The sequence below is a fragment of the Cervus elaphus genome, chromosome 23 (genome assembly GCF_910594005.1).
Source record: "Cervus elaphus chromosome 23, mCerEla1.1, whole genome shotgun sequence".
In the NCBI taxonomy this organism is placed as follows: Eukaryota; Metazoa; Chordata; class Mammalia; order Artiodactyla; family Cervidae; genus Cervus; species Cervus elaphus.
The window spans coordinates 80,473,260-80,500,485 of record NC_057837.1 but is presented as its reverse complement, the minus strand read 5'-3'; the positions used below and the strand labels follow the sequence as shown (position 1 = coordinate 80,500,485).

The following is a 27,226-nucleotide window of genomic DNA, read 5'->3' as shown; positions in this document are numbered from 1 at the left end:
CTTTCATGGATGAGTTCTCTTCCCATTTCTTAAAATTTTTATTTCTGCTCCTCCCGTACCCCCTCACTTCTGGAAAAGACTGTAGACACCTGAAGCCTCATTGCAGCATAGTTCAAGTTGTTCTTCCCGTCAGAGACCTTGCAGCGTCTCTGACGCCCGTGGAAAGGAAGGTCCTGGCGTCTGCGCTGGGAGGAGCTGCCCTGTGGCCGGACCCCAGCCCCCAGACTAGATAAGACTTAGCTCTGCCTCGGGCGTGCCTCTCCCTTCACAGGTGGTATTGTGAGTGTCCCTTAGAACAACCGTCCAGTCGTCCACGTTTGCTTTGTGAACGGAGGCTCAGAGAGACGGGGTTGACTCGCCCGAGGCTGCAAGGCACAGCAGTGAGTTTGAACCTGACTCCACGGTCCGAGATGCTCGGGACTTGGGCTCTGAGCAGGCTGTCGTATGCGTGTCGAACCCTAACGGGAAACGAACCTGGTGTCTCTCTACCCATTTGGGGTCCTTCTGCTAACCGGTTGTGTCAACTTACCCCAACTTTAAGGTTGTGCCATAAGCAGTGTGCAAACGTACAGCAAAGTGCAGGATGGTTTTGAATGGCTCCGGGAGACAACTCGAAACATTTAATCCCTCACGTAACACAAAGTTACCTTCTTTCCACTCTGTTCCATTTCCTCTGGTGACATTAATTATAAGATCTCTTCTTGGTATTAAGAAGCTTTTTGTTGTTGTTGTTGTGTTAACACTTGCTGATCTCTCTTTTTAACAAAGAGTTAAAAATAATTAGAATTTGATGAGCACCGTTACACATTGCGGTTGGTTTTAGTACATTCTTCTGGTTACGGGGAGGACGTTGATAGACATTCATGTTAAGCTGTTTTCTTTTTTTTTTTTTTTAAGCTGTTTTCTTTTAAAATACATTTATTTAAGTGAAAAGATAGTCAACATAAAGAAAACTATCAAGTAAATACAGATGGTACACGGACAGGTCAAGAATTGTGAAAACAGTGTGCAAGTTACTTTGAGAAATGGTCCACTGGACTAATTCTCAACTTAAGGAGTGTTTTGCTGGGTAGTATACCTTTATAGCTTTAAAGGGGCTTCCCTGGTGGCTCAGAGGTTAAAGCGTCTGCCTGCAATGCAGGAGACCTGGGTTCGATCCCTGGGTCGGGAAGATCCCCTGGAGAAGGGAATGGCAACCCACTCCAGTATACTTGCCTGGAGAATCCCATGGACGGAGGAGCCTGGTGGGCCACAGTCCACGGGGTCGCAAAGAGTCGGACACGACTGAGCGACTTCGCTCACTCACGCACTCATAGCTTTAAAGTAAGAGACAGCAGTTTCTTTCAGAACAGACAGTATTTATAACACCAGCTCCCGAAACATTAGAAGGATCAGGATGCGCGGAGCCGTAATGAAGATGCCAGAAACCTCGCTGTCCGGAGGCGTCCCTTCCGCATCTCAGCCTCACCTGCCCTCAGTTCTCAGCTTCCTCTGGAAAACAATGAGCCGTCAAAGGCCAAGAACTTTCCCAACACAGGAAACCAAGGCACGGACTAGTCTCCTTCCAACCCCCTGGGACAGCAGAGATAGCCTGGAAAGCCAGAAGTGCTGTTCTTACATGGTGGGAGGGTTTTTTTCAGCTCAATGTAGGCAGTATATTGACTCTTGAAACTTTTGTGGGTCAGGTTTGAGGGAATCTGCTTAAAATATCATTTAATTCTTTGCCTTTCCATAGGATTAAATAGTACCCGAGAGGTCTCGGGAGGAAGGGGTGTGGTTGCGAGACAGCTACACTACTGGCAATCGCTTCTGAATGGTCTATGATTTTCCAACAATCAGAAGCTTCCAGAAAACCCACAATCCATTCTAGGGACATTTTTCTGTGCTCAGGTAAGCTTTAGTGTGAGAAGAAGATAAGTAGAAATTAGTGGTCCAATCTGAAGGTCTCATCTAGAGAGAAAACTCTGGTAGAAGAGAAAGAAGCTCACACAGTTACCAAAAACTGTCTTTGATCCTTCAGGTCATCACGGCAGGGGGAACTGGCTCTTGGAACCGTTTCCATCATTTCCTAGTCGTATCACCCTAATCAAGTGGCTCCAGCTGTCTGTACTTTTGTTTCTTGCTGTGTCAGTGAAGACGGGCGTACTGTCCGCTTGGGACCACTTTAAGTCAGATGATGTTCACAAAGCGCCAAATGAAGAGGATGTGTTTGTGAATGTCAGCTTCCCTTCTCTCTCACACTGCATGTTTTCAAGGTAAAAATAAAGGCAGAGCTTGGGACAAAATCGACATCAATGGGGCTTCCTTGATGGCTCAGTGGTGAAGAATCCGCCTGCCAGTGCAGGAGACACAGGTTCAATCCCTGAAGATCTCACAGGCCTCAGAGCAACTACTGAGCCTGTGCTCTAGAGCCCAGGAGCCAAGCCTCTGAGCCCACGTCCCACAGCTGCTGAAGCTCACGATCCGCCACAAGCGAAGCCACTGCAGGGAGAAGTCCTGGCCCCTGCTCGCAGCGAGTGAAGAGAAGCCGGAGCGCAGCAGCAGAGAGCCAGCACAGGCAAAAAGAAAGAAACAAACACCGACAGAGACAGAGCTCTTGCCCTGGAGGCCAAGAGAGGAAATGCAAGGGTCTGTGGACACTGGCAGCCCGCTCCAGTGTTCTTGCCTGGAGAATCCCAGGGACAGAGGAGCCTGGTGGCTACAGTCCACAGGGTCGCCAAGAGTCGGAGACGACTGAGCGATGACACTTACTTATGAACACCCCGGAGTTATTTGTAAAATATTTTGTTCAAGCTTACTTTTCTGGGAAGAGAGTCCAGCTCTGACAAGTGAGTCTCTCAATGGCCCGTAAACATCAACCACCCACCCCAAAATGCGTCAGAACAACTGCAAGAAATGGAGCTCGGCAAACCGATAGGACGATTGTGACATTGACCTTTGATAGAATTTGGTAATACCTCTATCTAGGACAGGACCAAGATGCTAGAATTACTGCAGGGATTAACAGGGTTTGAAGCTGGCTATGCTGGACCCCAGCCCCCGTGCCCTCCACGGAAGTACTTTAACCAGACTGCTCTTTGGCACAATGACCTTGGCCCACATCGAAGGCTGGTAAGAAGCAGCTTCAGATGCTGGCCACCGCCCGACGATCAGGATAAGGCTGAGGACCCTGCTTATCACTTCAGTGCCCGCTTCCTCTCAGAGGATCACGGGATGGATTGCTCTGGACATATTACCAGAATTTTCCTGAGCAGCTTGTGCGTCTTACCCAACAGTGACTATCTCGTGTGACATATCGTAGGTCCCTCTTTTCAACAGCTACCAGGAACTGTCAAGGCAAAGGTGTTATTACTACTTGCCCACAGCCAAGAGCGTCGTTGTGTTTCTGTAACATCCCCTCATCACTCCATTTGTATTCAGGCTGAATCTGTATGTTTATTGTTCCTTCGTTGCATTTTAAAATACATAATTTAATTTACACTGTTTATGTTTGTATAAACCTCGTTTGAGTTCTTCTTGGAACAAGGTGGCATAAGCAATGTCCAAGAATGGCACCAGAAAGCCGTTAGCCCTGGTTTTGGTAACATACTAACTCTTGCTTTTGTTTTTATCTTCCCTTCAGTCAGTTAAAGAGGATTCAGTCCCCACAGGTGCAGAGGAGAATGTAAGTTACACATGAAATGACAGAATCATTCCATAGTCATCTCTGGTGTGATGAACCCCTGGGCATGTCAGCTCTGGGGTTATGGGTTCTTGCATGCTCCAAGTGTGATTCACCCACTGTAGACTCTTTCACCCTTTCACGTGATTAGTGACCATGGGGAAATAACTCTGGAACAATAGTTGTAACACCCATTGAATCAATGCAGATAAAATGCAGAATCAGAGCACACATTTTTAGCATTTGTTACCGTTTAGGGGCTGAAAGAGTCTACTCAACCTAAGAACATCTTGCCACTTCCTTAAGGGACATGATGCTGCACTCTCTGCTTCATTTTACTTTGATTGCTCTTTTGCCTTTATTTCCATGGCAACCTAGATTCTCTACTAACCGTGGGTGGTACTCAGGGCAGGTAGTTGCACCAGGCATCAGAGCATATTGCTGCAATAGATGCTGTGAGACATTCTCTCGGGCAGGAGAGCTGACTCCTCGGGTCTACACTTGACAGACACAAGTTGAACCTCACTCTCTTTGGGGCCTTTAATTTTCCAAGAGTGATGGTCAAGACTTTCAAGACAGTGCATTCGTGTCTAAGAAGATGGCTCCGTGTAAGCCATCACACAGATGTATCATTACAAAACATCTTCCAGGGAGATGAACAAATTGGCTTTGTGAGTGTCAGACCCAAAGCAGCAGCTGTCTGCTCTAAAAGAAGTGCAGTCTTTGGAAAAAATGTTATAAGTGGGCTATGTAAGTTCACAGCTCCTTAAGATAGAAACTGATCGCTATTATTTGGCCAAAGCAAAATATGTTTGGCTCTTCCGCGGTGTCTCTTGTTTGCTTGCCATGGACGGGGCTTGTGTTTTCACTTTTATTTAATTGCTGGAACTGAGCAGAAGTTGAAAATCCAAATATGTCCAGAAATGTTGTCTGTGATGAGTAAAAATTGGAATGGCTATGTCGTGATTCTCGTTGGGAGAGAGCGCTTTGGAATCTGCGTTGTTGCTGCCGTTGCTTCTTTCTCTCTCCTCCCTCCCTCCTTCCTGTCTCCCTCTTTTCCTTCTTCCTTACTTCTCTCTCTCCCCTCCTTCTCCCTCCCCCTTTCTGGAGCCAAATTTACTAGCTCGTAAACCTCAGGACTCTTGTAATTCCAGAAAATTCTCATGAGTTTACTGGTTATTTTCTAGAAAACCTAACTCTCTATTGCAGCACCCTACAAGGGGGAACTCCATGAGTCTTCTTCCCAGGAACTTTAAATTTAAAAGCTGCAGGTTAAATCCAAAGCATCTGTTAGCTTCCAAGTTCCGTGTTTTTTGAAGTGAAACGTCTTCTCGTATGTCTGTGTGTAGTTGCCTATCCGAGGAATCCCGTGTGTCTTGCAGCTTGCATATGCAAATGCAGAGTAGATCTCTAACAGGCAAATAGACAGGGCCTCACTTTCTACTGTGAAATTTAGAACAGAAAAATAACATGAATTAGAGTTAAATGACTGATACCAAAAGATAACACAAAATCAGATAGAGATGCAAGTGAACGCAAAATATTTTTTCAAGAAAATAAAGAAGCATTTTTAAATGCTTTAAATTGCTTAGCCCTACCAATAATGTTCTCATTTTAAGATTCCACATTTCATCTCTAATTGACTACTAGTTGAAAAGAATAAGGTAAATACGTTGTGATCTTGGCCCCATCGCCCCAGGCTGTGCTGCCTTTTGGACCTCAGTTTCCTCATCTCTTAAATGGCCATAATATGACCCACCCCTTGTAAGGGTTCTTGTGAGAATTACATGATTAATGCCTGAAGCACAAAAGAACTCAGTAATTCAGGGGTTGGCAAACTCTAGTTCACGGGCCAAATCTAGCCCATCACCTGTGTTTATATGACCCACGAGCTGAATAAGAATGGTTCTTACAGTTTGAATGGTTGGGGAAAAAAAGAAGAAGATTTTGTGATATATGAAAATTATACTAAATTCAAATTTCGGCGTTTATAGATACAGTTTTATTAGAACACAGACACCTTCCTTCCTGTGCCGAGTTCGTGCTGCAAGGGCAGAGTGGAGTCACCCCAGGGCCTTGCAGGAACGTCAGTGCACATGTGGCGTGACGTCAGGAGGCGGGCGCCTCCCAGCCATCAGGGTTTCTATTTCCTTGTGAAATTACACAGCTCACAGCTGACTCCGTGTCCACAGGGAGTGAAGAGGCATGGAAAACAATCAATTAGTTTAGTTTCCTTCTCCTGAGTAAAAGAGGTGGTGTCAGAGCACTGGACTGTACTGTAAACTTTCAGAATGGGACAAATAGGTGTCATTTAACCATATTACAAGAGCCTTTTCACTCGCGACTTCTTACGGCTAAAATGTGGTTGAGTTTACTTTTAAAAAGTATCTCTACCACGAGTTCCCAAAATTGATCTATCAACCAGCGCAAATGAGAGGGATTTCAAATTTTTTCATGAAAAGAAAAATAAGGTTTTTGAAACCAATTAACTCTTTTCATAGAATGAACCTCTGGTTCTATCAGGGGAAAGTTTGTATTTATCCCGATTACAGAGAATATTGAATCTGAAAAAGTCTGGAACACTGGTTAACCTGAGGTAGTGTTCTAACTCATGATGGGGGAAAAGCCTCCCTTCCCTATGAGCTCCAAGGTCAGGGGAACAGGTAGGTCTGCTGTTTTTCTCTTAGTGACGAACTTATCAGCTGCCAGTGACAGCACACCTAGCCCTCCCTGGAGAAAAAGAAAGTGAGGTTTGCTGGCCCTCACGCTCTCCCTCGGCTCCACCTTCCAGGCCTGGCTCCTTCCTCAGGTTTTCAGCATCAGGTCAGCCAGGGCAGAACAAAGGAAAGACTCAGCCAGCAGCAACCATACATGTCCTGGAATTTGTTCTTTTTCCTTGACTCCAATGGGTTCACATGCTTTATCAGTCAGCATCTGCCAGATTGTGTTGCAGTAACAACCAAGCCCCAATGCCAGTGGTTTTCAATAGCAAAAGACCTTTCTTCCCCCCCATTTATGCTGTGTATCAGCTGTGACTTGGGTATAAAAATAAAATCTCTAGAATGTCTTTGCAATCAAATAATCAGGTTATAAATCAAATCAGAAAGGATCTAAAAAAAATCTAAAATAAAAATTGTCAATATTATCATGGCATAGGTGAAGCTTAAGTGCAGGAAACCTATTTTGCTATAAATCAGTTTCTGACACTCGTAGCTCTAGTAAAAACTATATAAACCAAATTTCAAGAGTAAATATGGTATAATATTAGAGGCAAAAGTGAAACCTTTTGCTGAATGTGTATTTCCTGTGTTAGTCATACTGGCCATCTTCATCCGACATATAACATATCCCCTACTGAAGTCAAGGGCTTCCCTGGTAGCACAGTGGTAAAGAATCCACCTGCCAATGCAGAAGATGTGGGTTCAATCCCTGGTCTGAGAAGATCCCGTGCAGAAGGAAATGGCAACCCACACCAGTATGCCTGCCTGGACATGACCCTATGGACAGAGAAGCCTGGTAAGCTATAGTCCATGGGGTCCCAAGGCACTGGGCTTAGCAACTGAACAACAGCTGAAATCAAGCAAAGGAAATTTAATTCTAAAATATAGTGCAAATCTGGTTTTCACTGTGCCCATTACACCCAAAGTTAAAATGTACAAATGCAGTCGTATATTCTGAATAAGGAATAGCATTTTTTCCAAAGCTCTGGCCTGGAAAGAAATTAGAAAACTATCCAAAGAAAAATCAAATTCTCATGTCTGTATATGTAAATAAGATCCTCACTTAGCTCAAATCCTTCTAGATTTCCACATTGGATGTTAATGGATCTTTTTTTCCCCCTTGGCTGCTGAAAGCCAACTTCTTGGCCTGACTTCAAAGCTAATGAGAGTCTCTGGAAGTCTCTTTTTTTTCCCTACTGAAATAGTTGTGTTTTGAAGAATGGACTGTGGGCTAGAATTTATAAGTTGACACCTCTTGACATTTGGGAAGGCCCAGAAAGAAGCCATTGGCACTCAAATAAAGTTGATTTACAAAGTTATTGCCATATAGTCGTTTTATCATATGAGTAATTGTCCCTCTCATCCCTACACACACACACAGATAACTTGCTTCTTCAACGACACAAAAATTCTAAACCCAGAGTCAGTGAGTCAGACTCTGTTCATTAACTACCTAAGGGCCATTTCTCATTCCTGCACCCTTTCCCCTTGATCTTAGGTAAGATTGGTCACTACCACAGCCCCAAGTATTTGGTTGCGATTTGCCTAAACCAAATCCCATTTTCTTCAGCAATAATTAATCTAGGGATAAGGATGTAACCTACGTTTGGCCAATGAGATGTACTCTGCATTAAAGGATCAAAATACAGAAATTCACTTGGAGAAAATTTTTTGTTGTGACCTTCCTCCCTTCTTAGGACATTGGGTTGAGGATGTGATGCCTGAGAGTGTGGCAACTACTTTATATCAATGAGGTAGCAAATAAAAGGATGAAAACCCAAGGATGGCAGAGTCAGAGGACAGCAAGAAGCCAGGATCTTAGCAACTTTGTGGAGCCACCAAACCAGCCCCATAACGTCCTGTTCCATCCTGTTCTTTGTTAAGACACTGTTAGATGTTTGGTTACATATATCTAACAGCTCCACCCTCATTGAAATGGGTAATTGGTATGATACTGACTGTATCATTCACTCATTCAGACGCTTCATCTGTAAACGAGACTGAGCTGTCCCCAGTAACTCAGTAACCCTTTACTGAGGTAACATATTAAACACCTTGTACATCTGACATAATAGGAGATAGTTGTTGATATCTTTTCTAAATAATGGATACGTGCATGGTGGGCGGTTTCAGATAATCCATGCCCATGCTCTCAAAGTGACAACCACTGATATTCACTGAGTGCTTACTTGTGTCAGGCGCAGTTCTAAGAACTTTAAATACGTTGCCTGATTTAATTCTCAAGACAACTTTCTGATGTGGGTACTACCGCCATCAAGAAATGAGAAAACGATGGTGCAGGAACCTTGGACTAGAGCCCCTGGAGGGGAGAGTCTAGACTTAGGCCCAGGCCGGCTGGCGCTGGACGCCGCCCTCACAGTCACCGTAGCAGACTGCCAGCTCTTCGGCTGAACTTACTTTACAGAAATGAAATTGGGTTAAATCAGTCCCGGATGTGGAAATCCAGGACCACACGTGACCGCCAACCCAGGCTCTTATTTTGCCCTAGTCAATGCGTGGTTTCCTAAAGGTAGGCCTGGGTCAAAGTTCAGCACCCCAGCAGCAGAAACCTCATTACAGACAGGCTTTGTTGGCCAACGCAGCCCTTTTAGTCTCTTAACATCTTCTGATGGGACAACTTAACTTTCGTTTGCCAGAGCGCCCACCACTCCTTTTGTCTTACCCCTGGTCAGTCCATGCTGACGTCACCTACCGTGCATTCTGGGACTTTAGACTTTATAATTCCCCGACTAGATCTTAGATTACAAAAGGGAAATGCTGAAACTCATCAATACCTTAAGAAATGGAAGGTGGGGAGAGAGTGCTGTGATTTAATTGCCATGTTTTACGATGTGCCTGTATGTTGATTTGTTGATGGATGCCTTCTTGCTTCAACTGACAATATCGAAGGAAGGGTCCTTCTCAATTCAGATCATTTGGGTTATTTACAAACCAGTGATATTTTCTGCACGAAGAAAGGAAAATGTTTTCTCCACAATCATGCTGTGTTTCTGGAAATGACTCTGTTCCCCTCCCCTCAACCCTACCAGCAAGAAAAGGATTTGGAGGAAGCTGGGGGTCTGGTACCAGCCAAAACAAAGGCAGAGATGCCACTGGCTCTGGAGACTTCTCTCTGAGGCAGAGATGGCAAGTGTTTGTGGAAAGGGCCAGATAGTAAATGTTTCAGATTTTGCCGGCTACATAGAGTTTCTGTTGCCAATTTTTTCATCTTTTTAAACAATTTTTCCAACCCTTTAAAAATGTAGAATCTATTCTTAGCTCAAGGGCCATCCCCAAGCAGACTCTGGGAAGAATTTGGTAGAAGTTTGCCAACCCCTGCCTGCGGAAACAAAAAGGAAGCTATAAAACTCTCTCCAGGCCAGTTAACTCTGTCCTGTTCCAGGACAAATGCAGACACAAAAGCCGCCCCAGGTGCAAGGAGCACAGCGCAGAGGGGGTGAGGCCGTGCAGGCAGGCAGGTTTGGAGTCGGGGCTCAGGTGAGTCGTCTGAGGGCAGGGCTTCTGTCTCGGCCCCGCTGCGGGCCAGCGGCTCAGACAGCTCGCTGAGGACCCTAGGAGCTTAGAGTTCCTTCGTCGAGTTCATCCTGCTTCTGAGAGCAGGAACTTCAGTTAAGCAACAGGAACCAATGGCTTGTCTGAGGAGGAGTGGGAAATGGTGATGAGGCAGTCAAGGCCATGAATGAGAGGTCTTCCCGCCGTCCTTTCCGCAAAGAGGGTGGTTTCTCTCCAGCGCTGGGGAGCTGGGCTGTGCAGTGGGACCCATCCCTGCTACCATCCTCAAGGTAGGACCCTTAAGGAAAGGATGACGCCCGGTTTTCACGTAAGCCAGGTGTGACTCACCTCGACGGGAGACCAAATGAGCCTAACAGGGTCTAATAGAGTGAAAAAGATACTGCATGCACCCTGAAGGGCCTTTCCTAAAAGGGAGTCCTTAGCCAAAGCCTGTGGCTTCACCGGGCAGGAAGTTTGCCTCTTCTGAATCCCTGTCTTTGGAGAGCACCTGGTGTGACGGGTTACTTTCTAACGACGTGCCCGTGTAGAAACGGCCCTTGGCTCCGATCTGCGGCAACCCTGTGGGTGAGGGGACAACCAGGACCCCACTTTATAAAACATGTCTGGGGATGTTTTCTTCTCCCCCCACTGCCTCATCACCTGGCCAAACAATCCAGGTGGTGTGTGAATCACCAGTAGAGGCTGTAGAGTCTGAGGAAGTAGAAGCAGCCTTACAAACAGTGGATCTCAGCGAAGAAGGAGAGCGTACACCTCAGCCTGCAGAAGAGACGCCCAGAAGAGGAGACCGCAAAGCCTCGAGGCCCTCCCTGCTGGAGCTCCTCAGACAGATGGTAAGCTCTGCCTCCGGTCCAGGGAAACGGAAATGCCCGCGCCAGCTTCTGAGATCCAGGAGCCCAAGGCAGGAGGTCAGCCAGGGCTCTAGGTAGTACGGAGGGAATATCAACTAAATACCAACCATGCAGAGAAAATTCCCTTTCGTCCTGCTGATTCAATCACAGAGAATGTCTCTTCGTTGCTCATTTTCCTTAACCCTCAACCCCTGCTAACTTCCTTCTTAACAAAGGAAGAGCTCGCCTAGGCTCCTGAGCCGGGGCAGCCAACAGTAACCGCCTGGAAATTATGTTATTTACTTCTAATTTTATTTATTTTTAAAAGTTTCCTTCTGTGTTTGGCAAGCAATTCCACTTTCCTCGTTATGGTAATAATATGCAGTTTCCTTTGAAAATATGTCTTTTACTTCCGTAAAGCACATAAGGCGTTTTTAAAGGATTGCATAATAAATAGTTCAATTTATATTTTGATGTTGGAAAACTTTTGAAGGGGATGTGTGAGTGACACAAATTTGGCAAAGCCAGTGTATAGACAATTCCAGACAGGATATGATATGAAAGGAAATGACAGTTTCCTAATAGCATGTGTAATTTAGTTGGTGAATTTGCCGTTCTTAACTTCTATAGCATAGAAAGAATGTGGGCAGACATCTTTGGGCATCTATGAAGAGTTATGTATATTAAATATCTAAACATTCAGGAACTTAAATAATATAATGCAGTCAAACCCCAATTGTTTGGAATACACACACACAAAAAAAAAAACATGTAAAAGGTCATTGGTTTAATTCCGTTTTAATGAAAAGCAAGAATTTCATTATAGTGTGCCTTTATTTCCAGGAGTATTTGGGAATTTAATCCTTTAAGAAAGCAACTCTCTAATTTCACAACTCAACCTGTTAAGGAATTCTTTCTAGTCCACAAAACAAAACAGAACAAAACCCTTGCCAGTGGGAGATGAGGCATATTAAAAATCACTGTCAGAAATTGCTGATGGGACTCATTTTCTTTTATTGCCGAATTCTCATGGAGTAAGAAGTAGTGGGCAATCTGCACGACTGGAACCCCATCTATATTCCTGGCCAGTTAGTCTGCGATTTGGCACTGAAAACAGGCATCGAGATTTGAGATTTTTAAATCAATTTGTACATGACATCAGGAAGGAAAAGAACATTTGGCCCCTTTTTGGCAGCCCGTCTGAGCTACAAATGGGATCCCCAGATAACTCATCATAACACCGAGGGTGATCCAGCTTTCTCATTTCTGGGTGGAGCTGAAAGATACAAAAAAGAAAAAAGAAAAGGAAAACAGAATGGCCCTGTCTTCCAAATAATTGACATGAGACTTCTTCCTTTAAAAGAGAGAAAGATATGAGGGACTCCAGATAAAGCATGAAAGACCTCTCAACCACCCACTGCATCCATTCCAAACACATCCTTGAATTCAAGTGAGGTCCCCTGTTTAAACTCATCCTCCAGAGTCGTCCACTAGGTGATGTTTGGGGATGTTTTATAGCAGTAGAAACTGTAAGTCTGAACTGTTAGGGGAACAAATTGGAAATAAAAGTCCCTTGGAATCAATTTTCTGCAGGATAGGGATGAGGTAGACAAGGACACAATTTCCCCTAAGTAACCCTCAGTCAATTTACAGCATCAGGTCTCATAGTGTCCATTATTCTTATTTCCTGTTTCGCATTAAAAAGGTTAGACCTCGGAATTTGAATATTAGTGCCTCCTTTCAGTGTTCAAACCCCTAAGCTTCCATGATGGTTGGGGTTTCCCCTAAAATTCCAGATATCCTAATTGTTCATTGACATTACTGAATTATCATGATTATACTGAATATATATAAATATACTGAATCATCATTACATATAAATATACATATAGAAATATACTGAATTATCATTACATTATCATGTTCTGATGAGCCTTTGCTCTATTGATGGACTTTGCTTTCTTGCCAACTTTCTGCATTTCATTTATTCACTTACTCAACGAACATCATTAAGCTCCCACGATATTACAGGCAACAGAAATGCAACAGTGAGCATAAACAGATGTGGTCCCCGTCCTCACGGAGAACAAAACCTAGTAAAGAAAACAGATTTATTTTGACGTCTATGCCACATTCAGTGAGCACGTAGCATGTATCTTCTGCTCACAATCTCAGCTGCTTCACCAAACTGCATGAACATCGTTATAGCCTTTTTTCTGCAGGTGTTAATATCCCCATGGAGTACACGCCTGCAAGGTGGCTTTAGCAGTTAGTTTCAGGAAACACTTCCAGTTAACATTTCATGGCTTCCAAACAAAAGTCTTTGGATTTTTGTAAGAAAAATTAAAATCTTCTCTCAGGGCTTGGAGATAGACAGCATCTGGCCCATCACTATGGGATTTTTCTTTTTTGTGTGTGTATGTGTATGTACCTAAGTATTATAATTTAATAAGTAAATATTTTAAACTGACTTCAGATATTTTTAGCAGAATATAGTTTTTAATATTAATTGACTTTAGTAATGAGCCAGTATTGTAAAGCAATCATCCTTTAATTAAAAATAAATAAATTTTTTAAAATAATTGACTTTAATAGAAGAAAAAACTCAGTTGCAAATACATCACCCTCATTTTGTAATCAGGGTTTCAATTCATCTGACCATTGATTTTCTACTTTCTAGTCTTCACGTCCCTTAAATTTCTTTCAGATAGCATATTTTACTATCTCATGGCAAAGTACCTCTTGGTTGAATTTTTTTTTAATAATTGCATTGTCCAGTTGATTTCTAAAGAGATCTTTTTTCCCAGAAATTATTCTTTCATAAAAATCATTTTTCAAATAATTATATTTCAAGGAAAAGAAAATAGAGTCATCTAAGTCTTAAAATTGCATTGAGCACATGTAGATGTAGCACTTCACAAAAATCCTATGGGCTCCTACAGACTTCTGAAATAATTGCGAGGAATAGCTAAGACATCTGTCACACCCTAAATAGAAGGCAATTCTTATGTGTATTAATTCAACGGTGTGTCAAGAAATTGGCTATTTGAAGCACTAGGGTATTTTTACAAAGTGAGTGGGTAGAGAACTGTATTCAGGTACCCACAAACCAGGTGGGCAGATGAAACCAGAAAGGTGGTGGATGGAAGTATAAAGATGTAGATTTTCACTTTGTCAATATTAATAACACCTTATACTTGAAAAGTGCAAACTATTGTCAGTGTTTCCTTTAATCCTCCTCCTGTCTCTTTCTTTAGACCATTGATTTTGTAAGAAACTCTTTGTTGGAATAACCGTTTCAGGCTTAGATAAGAAAGACTCTTAAACTTTAATATTGGGAAAATTAAATGTCCAAATGAGACAGTCGTGAAATCAGAGGGGTTTTGTTAATTGCATCAATCTAGGAAGTCTAAGAAAACCTGCTGACATGGACTGTCTCATGGAAAAAAAGAGACTTGTTTGTAAGGATAACTCTAAAACAAAACACAGGAGTCTTTTAGCCAAAGGTTTTTTTTTTTTTTTTTTTAGCCAAAGTTTTTAATCTTGGATTCCTCCCGAGTATTAAAATATGAATACCAAGTTGTTCTTTAAGGAAAGGCTTTTTAAAGTAGCATTTGTTTGGGGCAATTCCCGTCTTCACCAGAGACTTGGCATCCCTTCCTACCTTGAAAGGGGACTCTGTAGTCATTTGGCGGGTCTCAGCTATTAATAGTAATAATAATAGCTGCCGTTTGTTTATTGCAGGCAAATTATGTGGGCAGTCCTGTGCCAAGCACATGCATGCATTAACTCATTTGTAACACAAAGACCCTGCCAGCAAACCTCTTACTGCCCCACTGTGCAAATGGGGGTACCTAGGGCTCTGCCCGAGGTCGCGGAGCTGTGACCGGCAGAGGCAGAACGCACACTTGGCTTTCGTTGCTTCCAAAGCTCACCCTGGTACTCCCTGCTTCTGGGAGCTGTTTTCTTTAACATCAGACAGAACAGCCAAAGGCCCACTTTTGTGATTTTCTTATTAATGTTCTCTGTGGAAACACCGTTTTTAAGTGTTGGGCTTACCTGAAAATACGACAAAGCAAAAGATAAGAGAATTAATCCATGACTTTCGTAAAGCTTGGACACAAGTTTTCTGAATGTGTCACTTGCCACTAAAATGAGATTTACGTTGGCTGTGCCATTTTGCCTGAATTGTCCAATTCCATTCCAAGTGAGCCTCTTGGTAAAACACAAAGGTTGGACTCAAAACCTTTGTTTATCCTGGAGCTTTCTAGCAGGTCCACTTCCTCGAATCCGAATCCGTTGTAATGAGGCTGATTTAGTCAACAATCAGGCTATTGTACTCACTAAAATAAAATGTCATCCCAATTCTTCTTTTAAATATCAACTTCAGTTGAAGTAGATCTCTATCAAAATACATTTGCATTCCTTTCAAAGAGATGGGAACTGACCACCAAACGTTTCCACTAGGATTTTGAATAAGTGATATATATCAGAGACGCTTCAAACGTTCTTCAGAGAATGAAGCTATAGTCATGCATGGCACAATGAAAGACATTTAAAAAGTGATTTTATTAACATGCAAGTCTTGGTTGTGAATCCAAGCCCTGAGATACTTCTCTTTGATTCCCATGAATAAAAATAAACTTTGTAAAGAAAGTTGCTCAATAATATCACACTGGGAAACCTCCGAAATTACTTAATAGTCTTCAGACTGTTCTTTAAAGTACTAAATAGTCTCTGAAAAGATTTTTTCATCTCTTTAAACAGCAAGTCTGTTATTTTTGACAGCTGGGGGAAAAATAAGCTGCTGTGGTTATGGTCCTTTGAGTACAAAGCCCAACAGGAACTATTTTATCGCTGAAAGAGGGCTCTGCAGAGAGCAAAGAGGGGGAGGGGTGGAAAGAATGCAAGAGAGAGAGGGGGAGAGAGAGAGAGGAAGAAGGAAGAGAAGAGAGAGAAGAGGAAGAAAGAAGAGAGAGAGCAGGGAAGTAATTGTCAGTACCTGCTGATGTTGAAGAGACCGCAGACAGACTTAACAAGACTCTTCATCTAAACTCACCATACAGTTACCTTTTCATAAACGCAGCTTGGTAGCTCAGTTGATAAAGGAGGCCCGGGTTTGATCCTTGGGTTGGGAAGACCCTCTGGAGAAGGAAATGGCAACCCACTCCAGTATTCTTGCCTGGGAAATCCCATGGACAGAAGAGCCTGGAGGGCAATAGACCATGGGGTCGCAAGGGTCCAACACGACTGAGCAACTAAACTATTAAACTATGCCTCAAAATGAAGAACCGAGAACAATCATAAAAAAGCTCCAGACAGTCTCCTTTACTTTTTTTTTTAAAGACTTTGAATGTCTTCGCAGTGATTTCCCTGGCATCATGAGGGTCTGTTTTCAGGATGGTAGCCTAGATCCACTACTGCCAAGGGAACCCGCAGACTCAATCCAAGGCCCCCTCCCCCAGCTCCCACCAAAGGCTAGCAGCAAAGGGGAGAGGAAGGCAGATCTAAGTCTTAAAGTGGCAGGCACCTAGCACTAGCAAATTGAAACAATTAAATTTAGGGAAGTTAAAAATCTCTGCCCTAGGGGGATGTAACATGACTCCTAATGTCCATTCAGGTTTTCCTTAAAAAAATCACTTTGGTTGGCTTTTGCCTTTCAGCATTCCCTAATGGCCAGCTCACGACGGCAGGGCCCTGTGTTCTAAAGGATACTATAGAGCGTGTTTGAGCAGGAGGGTCAGTGACAGCACAGCCTGAGTTCTAGAGGCCCCGGGAGCCCCCAGAGTGGTCACACTTTCAGGTGAGACCTGAAGGAGCTGGTTGGAGGGAGCAAAATAATAACCAGGAACGCTTTTCCCTGCTAACTATTCTCAAGAAGATGGGCCTTGCAGAACCATGCGGGAAACCTAGAGGGAGAAGCAAGCCAGCTTCCAGCTGAACGGGTCTAACCTGTGCGCAGAGAACAGATCCTCATTTGCCTTTGGGCTGGACAGCTCTCAGGAGACGCTGAAGCGGCTGGCGCCATATCACACTGGTAGAACCTCTGGTTTAGATTGTCGGTTTAAGGAGCCAAAGCTCTGACTTCAACCCCATTCTGCACGTCCCTGATGCCACTGGCCACGGCGGGGGTGCTAAACGTTGGAAAAGAGAATGTTCAACATAACCCATCTCTCTCCAAGGGGCAGAAAGTAACTGCGCCAAAACACCCAGCACCTAAATGTCACCAACGGATAGCTGCCAACGGTTTAACGCCTCATGTATTCATTCATACTTTCTGTATGTCCGATGTTCTGCTTCCAACATCAGTAGTTTCATCATCACTTATTTATCCCAGAATAACATAATCTCAGGATTTAAGCTTTTTATTGTTGTTTTTGGAGACCAACACTTGAATTTAATCAGACTTTGGTTACCGACTACATGGAAAGTGTACATCTCGTGAGTGATGCGTTTCTCGTTGGTCTTCCATTTATCTTGACCTTGCATCTCAGCGATGAAAGACTAAGGTCATCCGTTTCAGAACCTCCCTTGCATTTTCCCTGTTGCTGTGTTTGTGGTCGCTGAAAGGCCATTGTCTGTTTGTTATTTTAGTCAGTGAAAGGGGATGGAGGGATCACCCACTCTGAAGAAATAAATGGGAAAGACTCCGGCTACCAAGTAAGTGATCTGTAAGCTCGGTTCGGTGGTGGGTTTAGCTGCTATGTTCTTGGTTCTTTCGAGCTTCATGTCCAATGAGTTCTCAACCACAGCCAACACGTCTGACATCTCCAGGTCGGGCACCTACTATATACCAGGCACCATCTTAGACTTTGAAGACGTAATAAATGTTCATTACTGTGTTTATCAGCATGAGCTACCATACGGTACCAGAGAGAGGAGAGAAAGTGAGTGTGTTGATTTCTCTTCTTACAAAGACACTAATTCTGTTAGTTGAGGGCCCCATCTTTATGACATTAATTAGCCTTAATTCTTTACTCCAAATACTTTCACGGACAAGCTGGCTTTCCTCAGCTACTTCTTACTGTAAAGCCTCACACATGCTTTTCCGTCTCTACACATGGATAATTCCTCCTCGTTCTTCACATCTTGGCTTAAACGTCACCTCCTCAAAAGCCTGTTCCCTTTCCACCCATCATCACTGCACCTCGTGCCTTTACTTCATGGCACTTACCACACTGCAGTCAGTCATTTGTCCGTTAGTCATCTGTCTCCCCTTCCCCCTCCCACCGCTGTCTGGAGCGCTTGGGGAGCAAAGCAGGGACCAGGGATCTGTCCTGTTTTTTTCACACGGCATGGTGCCTGGTACATAGTAGCAGCTGTTTCTGGAACAGACCAGTGAAAGACATAGGGTCGTGGGGGTGGTGTCTGTCATTTTCTCTATCCTGAAGAAATAGCTCTGTTTGTATAACTATACATATCTTTTTTGTTCTCCCAGTGGGAATCATTGCATGCTCAACATCCCATTTTATAATCTGCACTCTTTCTTAACTTAGAAATATACCTCCAAAAAAATGTCATCAAATATTCTTCTAATTTTGGCAATACGGAGACATGGTTAAGAGTATGGGCTGCAGGCTTCAAACTGTCTGGGTGTGAATCCTGGCTCAGCTATTTTTTGGTTGTGTGACTAAAGGCAAATTACCAATCCCTCCAGGCCTCAGTTTCCTCATCTGTATAATGGGGCTAGGAAACATACTGCTTTATAGGACTGTCATATTTAGATGAATCTATACGTGTGAACGGAGAAGGCAACGGCACCCCACTCCAGTCCTCTTGCCTGGAAAATCCCATGGACGGAGGAGCCTGGTAGGCTGCAGTCCATGGGGTCGAGAAGAGTCAGACATGACTGAGCACTTTTCACTTTCATGCGTTGGAGAAGGAAATGGCAACCCACTCCAGTGTTCTTGCCTGGAGAATCCCAGGGACGGGGTCGCACAGAGTCGGACACGACTGAAGTGACTTAGCAGCATACGTGTGAAGCACTTGGAACATTCCTGGTAGAGAGGAGTCCGTGAATTTCAGCTGCTGTCTAACAGCATGAGTTCCCATAACAGAATACCATGGAGAGGAGAGAGAACGAGCCTTTTGGTGTCTCTTCTCACAAAGACACCAACCCTGTTGAATCAGGGCCCCATTCGTATTACCTCCATTACCCTTAATTATTGGGCTGGCCAAAAAGTTCATTCAGACAAACATTCAAACGAATGTCTGGCCAACCGGATTCTTCCTTACTCCACACACTTTCACTCTGGGGATTAGGACTTCAACATATAAAGCCGTAGCTTTTGCTGCCGTCTCATGACTATTACGGCTTCTGACGGTAATTTACTGCCCTGTAATGTGGTTCATATCACACACACACATTCTAGAAATTACTAAATAATTTATTATTTCTACTTCTATAATAGTTGGTTTCTCTTACACATTTCAACATGGAATATATTGCCTTTTACAGCACTCAGATTATTTTCATCTTTTTTTTTTAAACTGACTACTATGCCCACCCCTCCTCCAAACCTATGTTCTAGACCCCTTTGGAACTAAAAATCCCAAAGGTTACTGTCTTGGAAACATGATAAACTTCTGTTATTCACTATGGAATATTTAAATATGTTTGTACATTTTGTCTGGAATCTGACAGTGAAACAGTTATGCCCATCATTTTGATTCTAAAATCTGACTGTAGTCATTGGAAATCTGAATGAGCTGGAAATGTCTTTCTATTTACACTCATCTAGGAATGTTTTGAGAATTCTGTTTTCCAGGGTCTTGGATACAGACGTGAGAAGATTTGTGTGTAGTATTGGGAGATGACAAATGCTTAGTTTAATTTTAGAAGGAGGGGTAGACATTCTCTGCTCCTTTTAGATTTTCCCTCTCTGTGTTATAAAAGCCTTAACGATGCTTCCACAGACAGAAAGCACAAGGAATTCCCAGCCTGGGTGGCTTCCAGTGTCTGCATCAAATGGGACCTTCCAATGATCTTGTCCTCCAGCTTCTGCCAACATCCCTGGGTTCTAGGAGGGGACACACTCAAATGATTCAGATGTGAATAATTTTTGTTATAAATTTTCAGAGTGTATAGGGTCAAACACCAAGCAAAGGTTCTAAATCTTCTGCATTTCATGACAAAGCAATCATACACTGTTCGGATTCTTAGCTCATCTTGAAAGAAAGGCCTCAGCCATGTATTGCTTCCAGAATTTAGCTTCTAAGCTATTTTTTTTAAATTAAGCTAATAGGGATGGCATAACCATGTGGTAAATAGACAGGGCCCACTGAAAGCTCCCTTCTTGAAAAAAAATCAGTGTCAAAGGAGAGCTGTTTGTGGGAACTCCCCACTTCACACCTGAGTGACGTGCTAAGGGAAATGTTTTGGGAACACTGGGAAGGCCGGTTGCTGGCCATTCATTCCAGACTTACCATGTGTCAGGTGAGGTGCTGGAGATAAAGCGATGGAAGGAACACAGAGCAGTCTTATCCTTCTAGAGCTTCCCTTCCATCAGAGGGAGTCAGAACACTTCCACATGAGCAAAGAAACCCCACATATAAAGAAAACTCAGCAGTGTTCCCCAAGAAGGGGTCAGGCTTCCTCAGACTCTGCTGGGACTGCGTCTCCAAGGAGCACAGCTGGGCTGAGACCTGATGGGAACGATGCGGCCCCTGAAGCCCTGAGACAGCCGGAGCAGCAGCGCAGCCAGGAGGAGGCTCTGCTTTCAGAGTCTGTGCAAGGGAGAAAAGCCCCCGGTGGCTGCAGCAGGATGGACAGGGCTAGGACGAGGCCGGTGAGACACAGGGGCACCGGATCCAGCAAACATTTCCTGAGCACCTCCTCTGTACCTGGCACTGGGACCCACCGTCCCACAAAGTCATCGCTGAGTGTTAAGCCAGGAGGACCAGTTCATCCCAGTTTGCAGGACTTTCCTGATTTGGGGGCTTCCCAGGTGGCGCTAGCGGTAAAGAATCCACCTGCAATGTAAGAGACACAAGAGACGTGGGTTCAATCCCTGGGTCGGGAAGACCCCCTGGAGGAGGAAATGGCAACCCACTCCAGTAGTCTTGCCTGGAGAATCCCATGGACGGAGGAGCCTGGCGGGCTGCAGTCCACGGGGTCGCAGAGAGTCAGACATGACCGAGCACACTGTAACTTCTGGTTTAAAGCTGTTAAGGCCCACGTCCTGGGGCGCCCGCACTCCGACAGACCAGGGCAGTGGCTCCCTTTATGTCCGGCATCCAGACGCCCTGTCCTCCGGGGGCTTTCCGTCACCAGCTGTTGTGGTCCTGGCAGTGCCGGGAGGTACGATTGTGTTGTTACTGTTACCCCACCCAGGAGAGGAAGCTCAGTGGTCACACCATTTATTCCCGGTCACACAGCAAGGAGGCGTGAAACCAGAGCCACGCCATGCTCTCCTGACCCCAGACACTGAGCGCTCACCTACTCGCCGTGTCTTGAAATCCTCTGTGGGGCAAAGCCAGCTGACGGGGTGTGGGAACAGGGGTGGCAGGGTCACTGGTCTCTGCCCTTCGGCAGAGCAGCGTGCTGGGGGTGTCTGTCTCCTTCTGAGGTGAGTGTCTGCTCTGGGTGCCTGTTATACTTGACCTCTTAGCATCCGCCACGACTTAGGCAGCTGGGACCCGACAAAAGCACTCAGGAGGTGTGCTTGTATAGCAGCTTCTCGGGGAGCCCTGGATGCCTGAGGCTTTGCTCCGAGGAATCCCTTCCTCCAGGGTGCTGCAGTCTGGGGGAGCCTTCAGGACCGCGCAGTTTTTCTCTGTCTTCTTGCTCATGTCTAAGGGGTGTGTTTGATCCACTGATGTGAAATGATTACTTTCTGGCTTCTGAATCAAAACTGCCACTTTGCTGTAGAACTCTGTGACGCAAGTTTTATGGATCATAAGCTGTGTCTGTGTATCCAGCGGGCCAGATGAAGCCACAGGAATAATTGCGTTGTGGCTGTTTGCTGTCAACAGGGCTTTAAAGCTTCTGCTGTCTGTTTTTAAATGAACATATTTTGCATTTACCATAATTCGATGTCAAGTTTCCACTGAAAAACAATAGATCTGACAGTGCCAGGCTGTAATCTAATCATCTCTTTGGTGGATCTGAGCAGCTGTTGCCCTTTTAAACAAGGCATGTGACATTCAGCTCACCACAGTCCCCCCTACTCCAATCTGTCTCCCCAACATTTAGGCCAGCATTGCTTGAACTGTTCTTCTTATACTAGAGAAATATTTCTTTGGCCTTAGGTTGCTTTTCAGTTCAGTTCAGTTCAGTCGCTCAGTCATGTCTGACTCTTTGCAACCCCATGAACCGCAGCACGCCAGGCCTCCCTGTCCATCACCATCTCCCGGAGTTTACTCAAACTCATGCCTATCGAGTCGGTGATGCCATCCAACCATCTCATCCTCTGTCGTCCCCTTCTCCTCCTGCCCCCAATCCCTCCCAACATTAGGGTCTTTTCCAATGAGTCAGCTCTTCTCAAGAGGTGGCCAAAGTATTGGAGTTTCAGCTTCAAAATCAGTCCTTCCAATGAACACCCAGGACGGATCTCCTTTAGGATGGACTGGTTGGATCTCCTTGCAATCCAAGGGGCTCTCAAGAGTCTTCTCCAACACCACAGTTGAAAAGCATCAATTCTTCTGCGCTCAGCTTTCTTTATAGTCCAACTCTCACATCCATACATAACTACTGGAAAAACCATAGCCTTGACTAGATAGACCTTTGTTGGCAAAGTAATGTCTACTTTTTAATATGCTATCTAGGTTGGTCGTAGCTTTCCTTCCAAGGAGTAAGCGTCTTTTAATTTCATGGCTGCAGTCACCATCTGCAGTGATTTTGGAGCCCCCAAAAAATAAAGTCAGCCTTTTACAAGTGGGGAAATAAGGTCACCATTTGATTACCCTAACCCTTAGCCTCTTTCACGTTTCTATTTCATCTGTATGGCCCCCAGCGTCATTTCAGTTCAAGTAAACTATGGGGAAAAGGCTTTTACTTGCTAACAGATTTTTGGTCATCTGTAATTTACCTAGAATTTTGGATTTTACAGCCTCATTCCTTCAAACCATAGGAACCAAGTAGGATTGCAAACATGGCACTTTACCATGAAAAGATGTCCGTTCAAAACCACAAATAAAACAATTACCTTCTTTTACTGCTGTTTTATGAAATGGCCGTGTCACACCAGAGATTAAGGGAGACAGTCACGCAGAGAAGAGCAGGCATACCCAGGAAAAGTCACATGTGGTGCAAGTGGGAGAAACCCCCTCACAGCCGGCTCATGAGAAAAGGGGCTTCAGGAACAGCTAGATCCAGGGGCAGTGTGATGGCAGCGATACATGGGGTCTTTCTCCCTTTCTGTCTCTTCAGCTCTCATCTCTGCGTTGCCTCTGTGTCCACGGGTTTCTTTTTCAAGCAGATTTTTTCCTAGAAATGGTGAGGGTTCTTGATGCTCCAGGCTTTTATCTTCATAGCTTCCAGCTCAAAGGAAAGGGAACAGACCTCTCTCTTGGTTCTTTTGGCATATCTTTGAGATCAGCTCAGGTTTAGCTGTCTTTGGCCAGTCTGAACCAATCCCAGCAGCCCAGTCATACACAATGCTCTGGTTGGCCAGGTCTGGGTCATGTGTCCTTGTCAAGGATGAAATTAGTGTGTGAAAACCACAGGGAATAAACCAGAGAGAAGGGTGGTTCTCCAAGGAACAGCTTCTAGTTCTAGAAGGAGTAAAAAATGCTTGCTGGGGAAGCATTCATCAATGAATGAATGATCAGATTGGTAAATAAATGTCCCTGCTCTGACTTCATACCATGAAAAGTATGACACATCTTTTCTTATTTTCTTCCGTCTCACCCAGGACTCACAAGCACATAGACACCATCCAGCCTTTGACCATCTCTGTCTTAACGTATTCATTCACCTGCTCCTGAGCGTTGTCTTGCCGCCACTAAAAATACACTTTGTTTGAACTTGCTCTAGACCTCGGACCCCACGGAGAAGGTGGTCGCTCCGCCACAGCCGGAAGCGGCAGCTACGGGCCAGAAGGGCAAAGAGGGCCCGTCCAAGGACAAGAAGGCAGCCGCGGAGACCAACAAGCAGAAGGGCATCAAGCAGGAAGCCAAAGAGCCGGCCCCGGGCGTGGAGCCAGCCGCCGTGGAGGCGAACTCGCTGCCGAACGGGGACAAGTCCCAGAAGAGACCCGAGAAGCGGCGGCAGTCCCTCGGGGGATTCTTCAAGGGCCTGGTGCGTAGACGGGGCGCCTCCCCTCTCGGGGCTTTTGGGCCCCGGCTGTGGGTCCCGCCTCCAAAGGCGAGCGGCTGGCTGGCCACCAGGTGGCCGGGCCTGTGCCAGACAAGCCCGGAGCGCATGCCGGGTGCCAGGGGCAGAAAGCCCGGCGCCTGCAGGCGGGTGAGATGCTGACGCGGGGCGGAGGGGAGGAGCTCCGTTTCCGGCAGGGGGCAGCTCAGGCCGGCTGTGCAGGGTCCTGGCCCACTCCCACGTGAAGACGAAGCTCTTAAAACTGCCCGGCGAGGAAATGCTGGCCCCTTGCTTATCGCCTTCAGGGGCTGTTTTGCTGCTACAGAGCAGAAATGGCCATACAGGGGCCACAGCAGGAAAGTCAGGCAGCACACTTCTCAGACGGCCTTGGGGCGCTGATGGCGCTGTGGCACCGTGATGCCTGCCGAGACGGTGAGCGGTGGGTGGACACTAAGTCTAGTTCACGTCACTGGCGCTTTCTCTGAGGCCATGCTTCCTTGCATTCATCACCTCTTTAATGATGGCAGCATCCATTTGGGGTAGAAATGCTTCTTCCTCAATTCCTCCATCTTCCTGTTGTCCCGAAAGTCCAACAGTGGTGGAGAAGAAGGGAGGGCTTTCCTGCCACTTTGCAAGGATCCAGTCAAGGCCCGAGGGCTTCCAGGCCAGGCACATTTCCCCGGGGGTTGCCTGACCCCTCTCCTGAGAGGGAAATGCTAGTAGCAGGCTTGTCACCAACCAGGGAACCATTGCCGCCTCGACGCCTCCGGAAAATGAGTTTCTAACTGCCCTCAGCCCCGCCCAGCCCAGTCTCGTCCCCGCCAGCCACTCCCCATGTGACCTTTGCCCTCCCGGTGACATCCTTCCTTCTGGCCCCTTTCTCCTCCTCCTATATCTGCTGCTTGGATTTAGGTAGAAAGCAGCCCACTTGGTGTTAACATGAAAACTTTGCAGAGATACGTTTTGTAAGGAAGGTAAACAGCCAATATGGTTAGAAAGTGAATAGAGGGTTGATGGAAATTAGCTCTAACTGTGGACGGTTTTCTGCACAGCGCCCCGACCGCCGCCCACCCCCCCCCGCCCCCCCCCCCCCGCGGTCTGTTCTTAGTGCATCATAAGCCAGGCCTCACTTTGTCTTGGAACAACCCTCTGAGATAAATGTCATCACCTTATTCTAAAGATGAGGAAACTGAAGCACAGAGGGTTCAGTCATCTGTCCAGGATTTCACAAAGCTAGGAAGGAATATACACACGCATGGAACTTGGGCGGCTCACCGGAGACCGTTCTCTTACCCGCCACCCACGAATCCGGCGTATTTATTTAGGACGGCACCTGGCATAAAGTGCTACATAACTGGCGAGCGTTGTTGTTGATATTACGGATCTTCACCTTCTTTTGTATTTCCTCCAGGGACCGAAGCGGATGTTGGACGCTCAAGTGCAAACAGACCCCGTGTCCATCGGACCAGTGGGCAAATCCAAGTAAACAAATCTTCACGGCTCCCATCAGGTTCCGCGACCGAGATGTCTTCTCCCGACTCATCTCCCCCCAAACCCTCTCCATGTGTATATTTTTTCTTCTGATGGCCATCCAATGAAAGTCTGCCTCCGAGCTAAGCCTGAGCTGCTGTATATTGAGGTGTATTATTTGCGTCTCTGGTCCAGTCTTCCCCGGTAAATAACTGTAACGATGGCTGAGCAGGTTAACCGGCCGGGTCCGAAGATGCGCACCCCGCCGGGTGGGGCAGGGGCAGAGGACTGCATTCTGGTTAAGTTAGAAAAAAGGCCAGGGGCAAGTAAGTTGCAAAAGGGAAGAGACTGCTGGAAGGAATTAGGCTTTGTCGTCTAGGCGTGCTCATCCTCTCGGCTTGAAGAGGAGAGGCGAAAATCCATTTGTTTAAGTTCACGTTTCAAGGAGGGAGAACGTGGGCTGTGGGTTGTTGGGAGGTGGCCAATTTTCTGGAATGGAATGTGTGGGGAATGACAAAGGAATGGATAAGAGTTGTTTTTCAAATAGGGTCCTTGAACGTTATTGACGAGAGCGAAAAGACTGACTGGAGAGGCCTTGACATGATTTGGAAAAACAATTGCTTTTTGAGGCTCAGTGACAAGGGCGAGGATTACAACTTCAAAAAAAAAAAAAAAACCCAAACCAAACCAAATAAAAGACGTTGCTAGTTTATTTTTGAAACACTAGGGGGCGCCAAGTTCTCCTTTTCGTCCCGCATCCTGTATCCCTAACAAAGATTTGGTCTCTGCAATCTTACATTATTAATGTTTCTCAGATGGCTGAGGGGCTTGCTTCATCTGTTCTGTCTGACACTTATCTCAAGTCTGTCTGTAATTTCCTAATGTTCTCAGGATGTGCTCTGATAAAACCCTCCCATAACCCTAGTTAATAATAAAAATTTACAGATTATTCAAATACCTGAGTTTTTTTTTAATACTCGTACAGAGGAGTACATAGGACCATGGTGTATTAAAATGTAGTTCAAAACCCAGCCATATGATCGACTGATATCGTGTATACTGTATCTTTTTCTGATTTAATAAAAAAATACATTGACATCTAAACGATCTTTTAATGTTCAGCTTTTAAAGCAGGTCTTGTGCTGTGTCTGAGCTGCCTTTATCTTCCATGTCAGAAAATCGATGCTCCCCCTGCATCTTATTTCCTCTCCCAGATCTTCCTCGATTTCCTCATACGCAGGCGGCGTGTGCGTGTACAGATGTGTGCACGTGTATATTTGCACATATGCACGGGCACACACATGTATGATATACACACACTGCCTCTGGCCACACTGACAGAGATTCAGTGCACGTTCAAACCCGAAGGCGGGCTCCCAGAGGAAAGCCAGGAAGAGCAGGACCGGGCAGGGTCTGGTCTCAGCTGGAGCGGAGTTCGGTTCTGTCTCCCAGGGGGCCCTGGAGCAGGAATCGCACCACAAAGTTGGTTCTGCCTACAGGCAAGGAGGCTGGCCTTTGTCCCCTTGTTGGTGAGTCATGGACCACCGTGGGAGTTGTTGGGCTAGGCAAACTTCTACAGCTGAGCTGAGAAGCTTCGATCCCTTGGGCTGGAGGTTAAGAGTCAGTCAAAGTGTCCTCAAGTGACACATACATCCAGGTGTGTATTTATACCCACAGATGCACACACACATACTCAGGAACATGCGTTTCCATACAGGAGTAGATAGACGCATGCACACGTTCACAGTCTTACACAGGC

The 27,226-nt window shown here is 45.4% G+C and overlaps 1 protein-coding gene across 7 annotated transcripts in view; it reads left to right on the top strand.

The window, feature by feature from the left end:
- BCAS1 (brain enriched myelin associated protein 1) overlaps nucleotides 1–26,574 on the top strand; it is a 98,600-nt gene extending 72,026 nt beyond the window's left edge. For 2 of the 7 annotated variants that reach the window (XM_043883409.1, XM_043883407.1), the window contains 5 exons: nucleotides 3,623–3,664; nucleotides 10,572–10,745; nucleotides 17,337–17,402; nucleotides 23,719–23,982; nucleotides 25,409–26,574. In XM_043883409.1, the coding sequence (XP_043739344.1) occupies nucleotides 3,623–3,664; nucleotides 10,572–10,745; nucleotides 17,337–17,402; nucleotides 23,719–23,982; nucleotides 25,409–25,483 (621 nt within the window). In that variant the 3' untranslated portion in view covers nucleotides 25,484–26,574. The remainder of the gene's footprint in view (nucleotides 1–3,622; nucleotides 3,665–10,571; nucleotides 10,746–17,336; nucleotides 17,403–23,718; nucleotides 23,983–25,408) is intronic. The other 5 variants (XM_043883410.1, XM_043883408.1, XM_043883413.1 and 2 more) reach the window with 3 other exon arrangements.
- The last annotated feature ends 652 nt before the right edge of the window (nucleotides 26,575–27,226 follow it).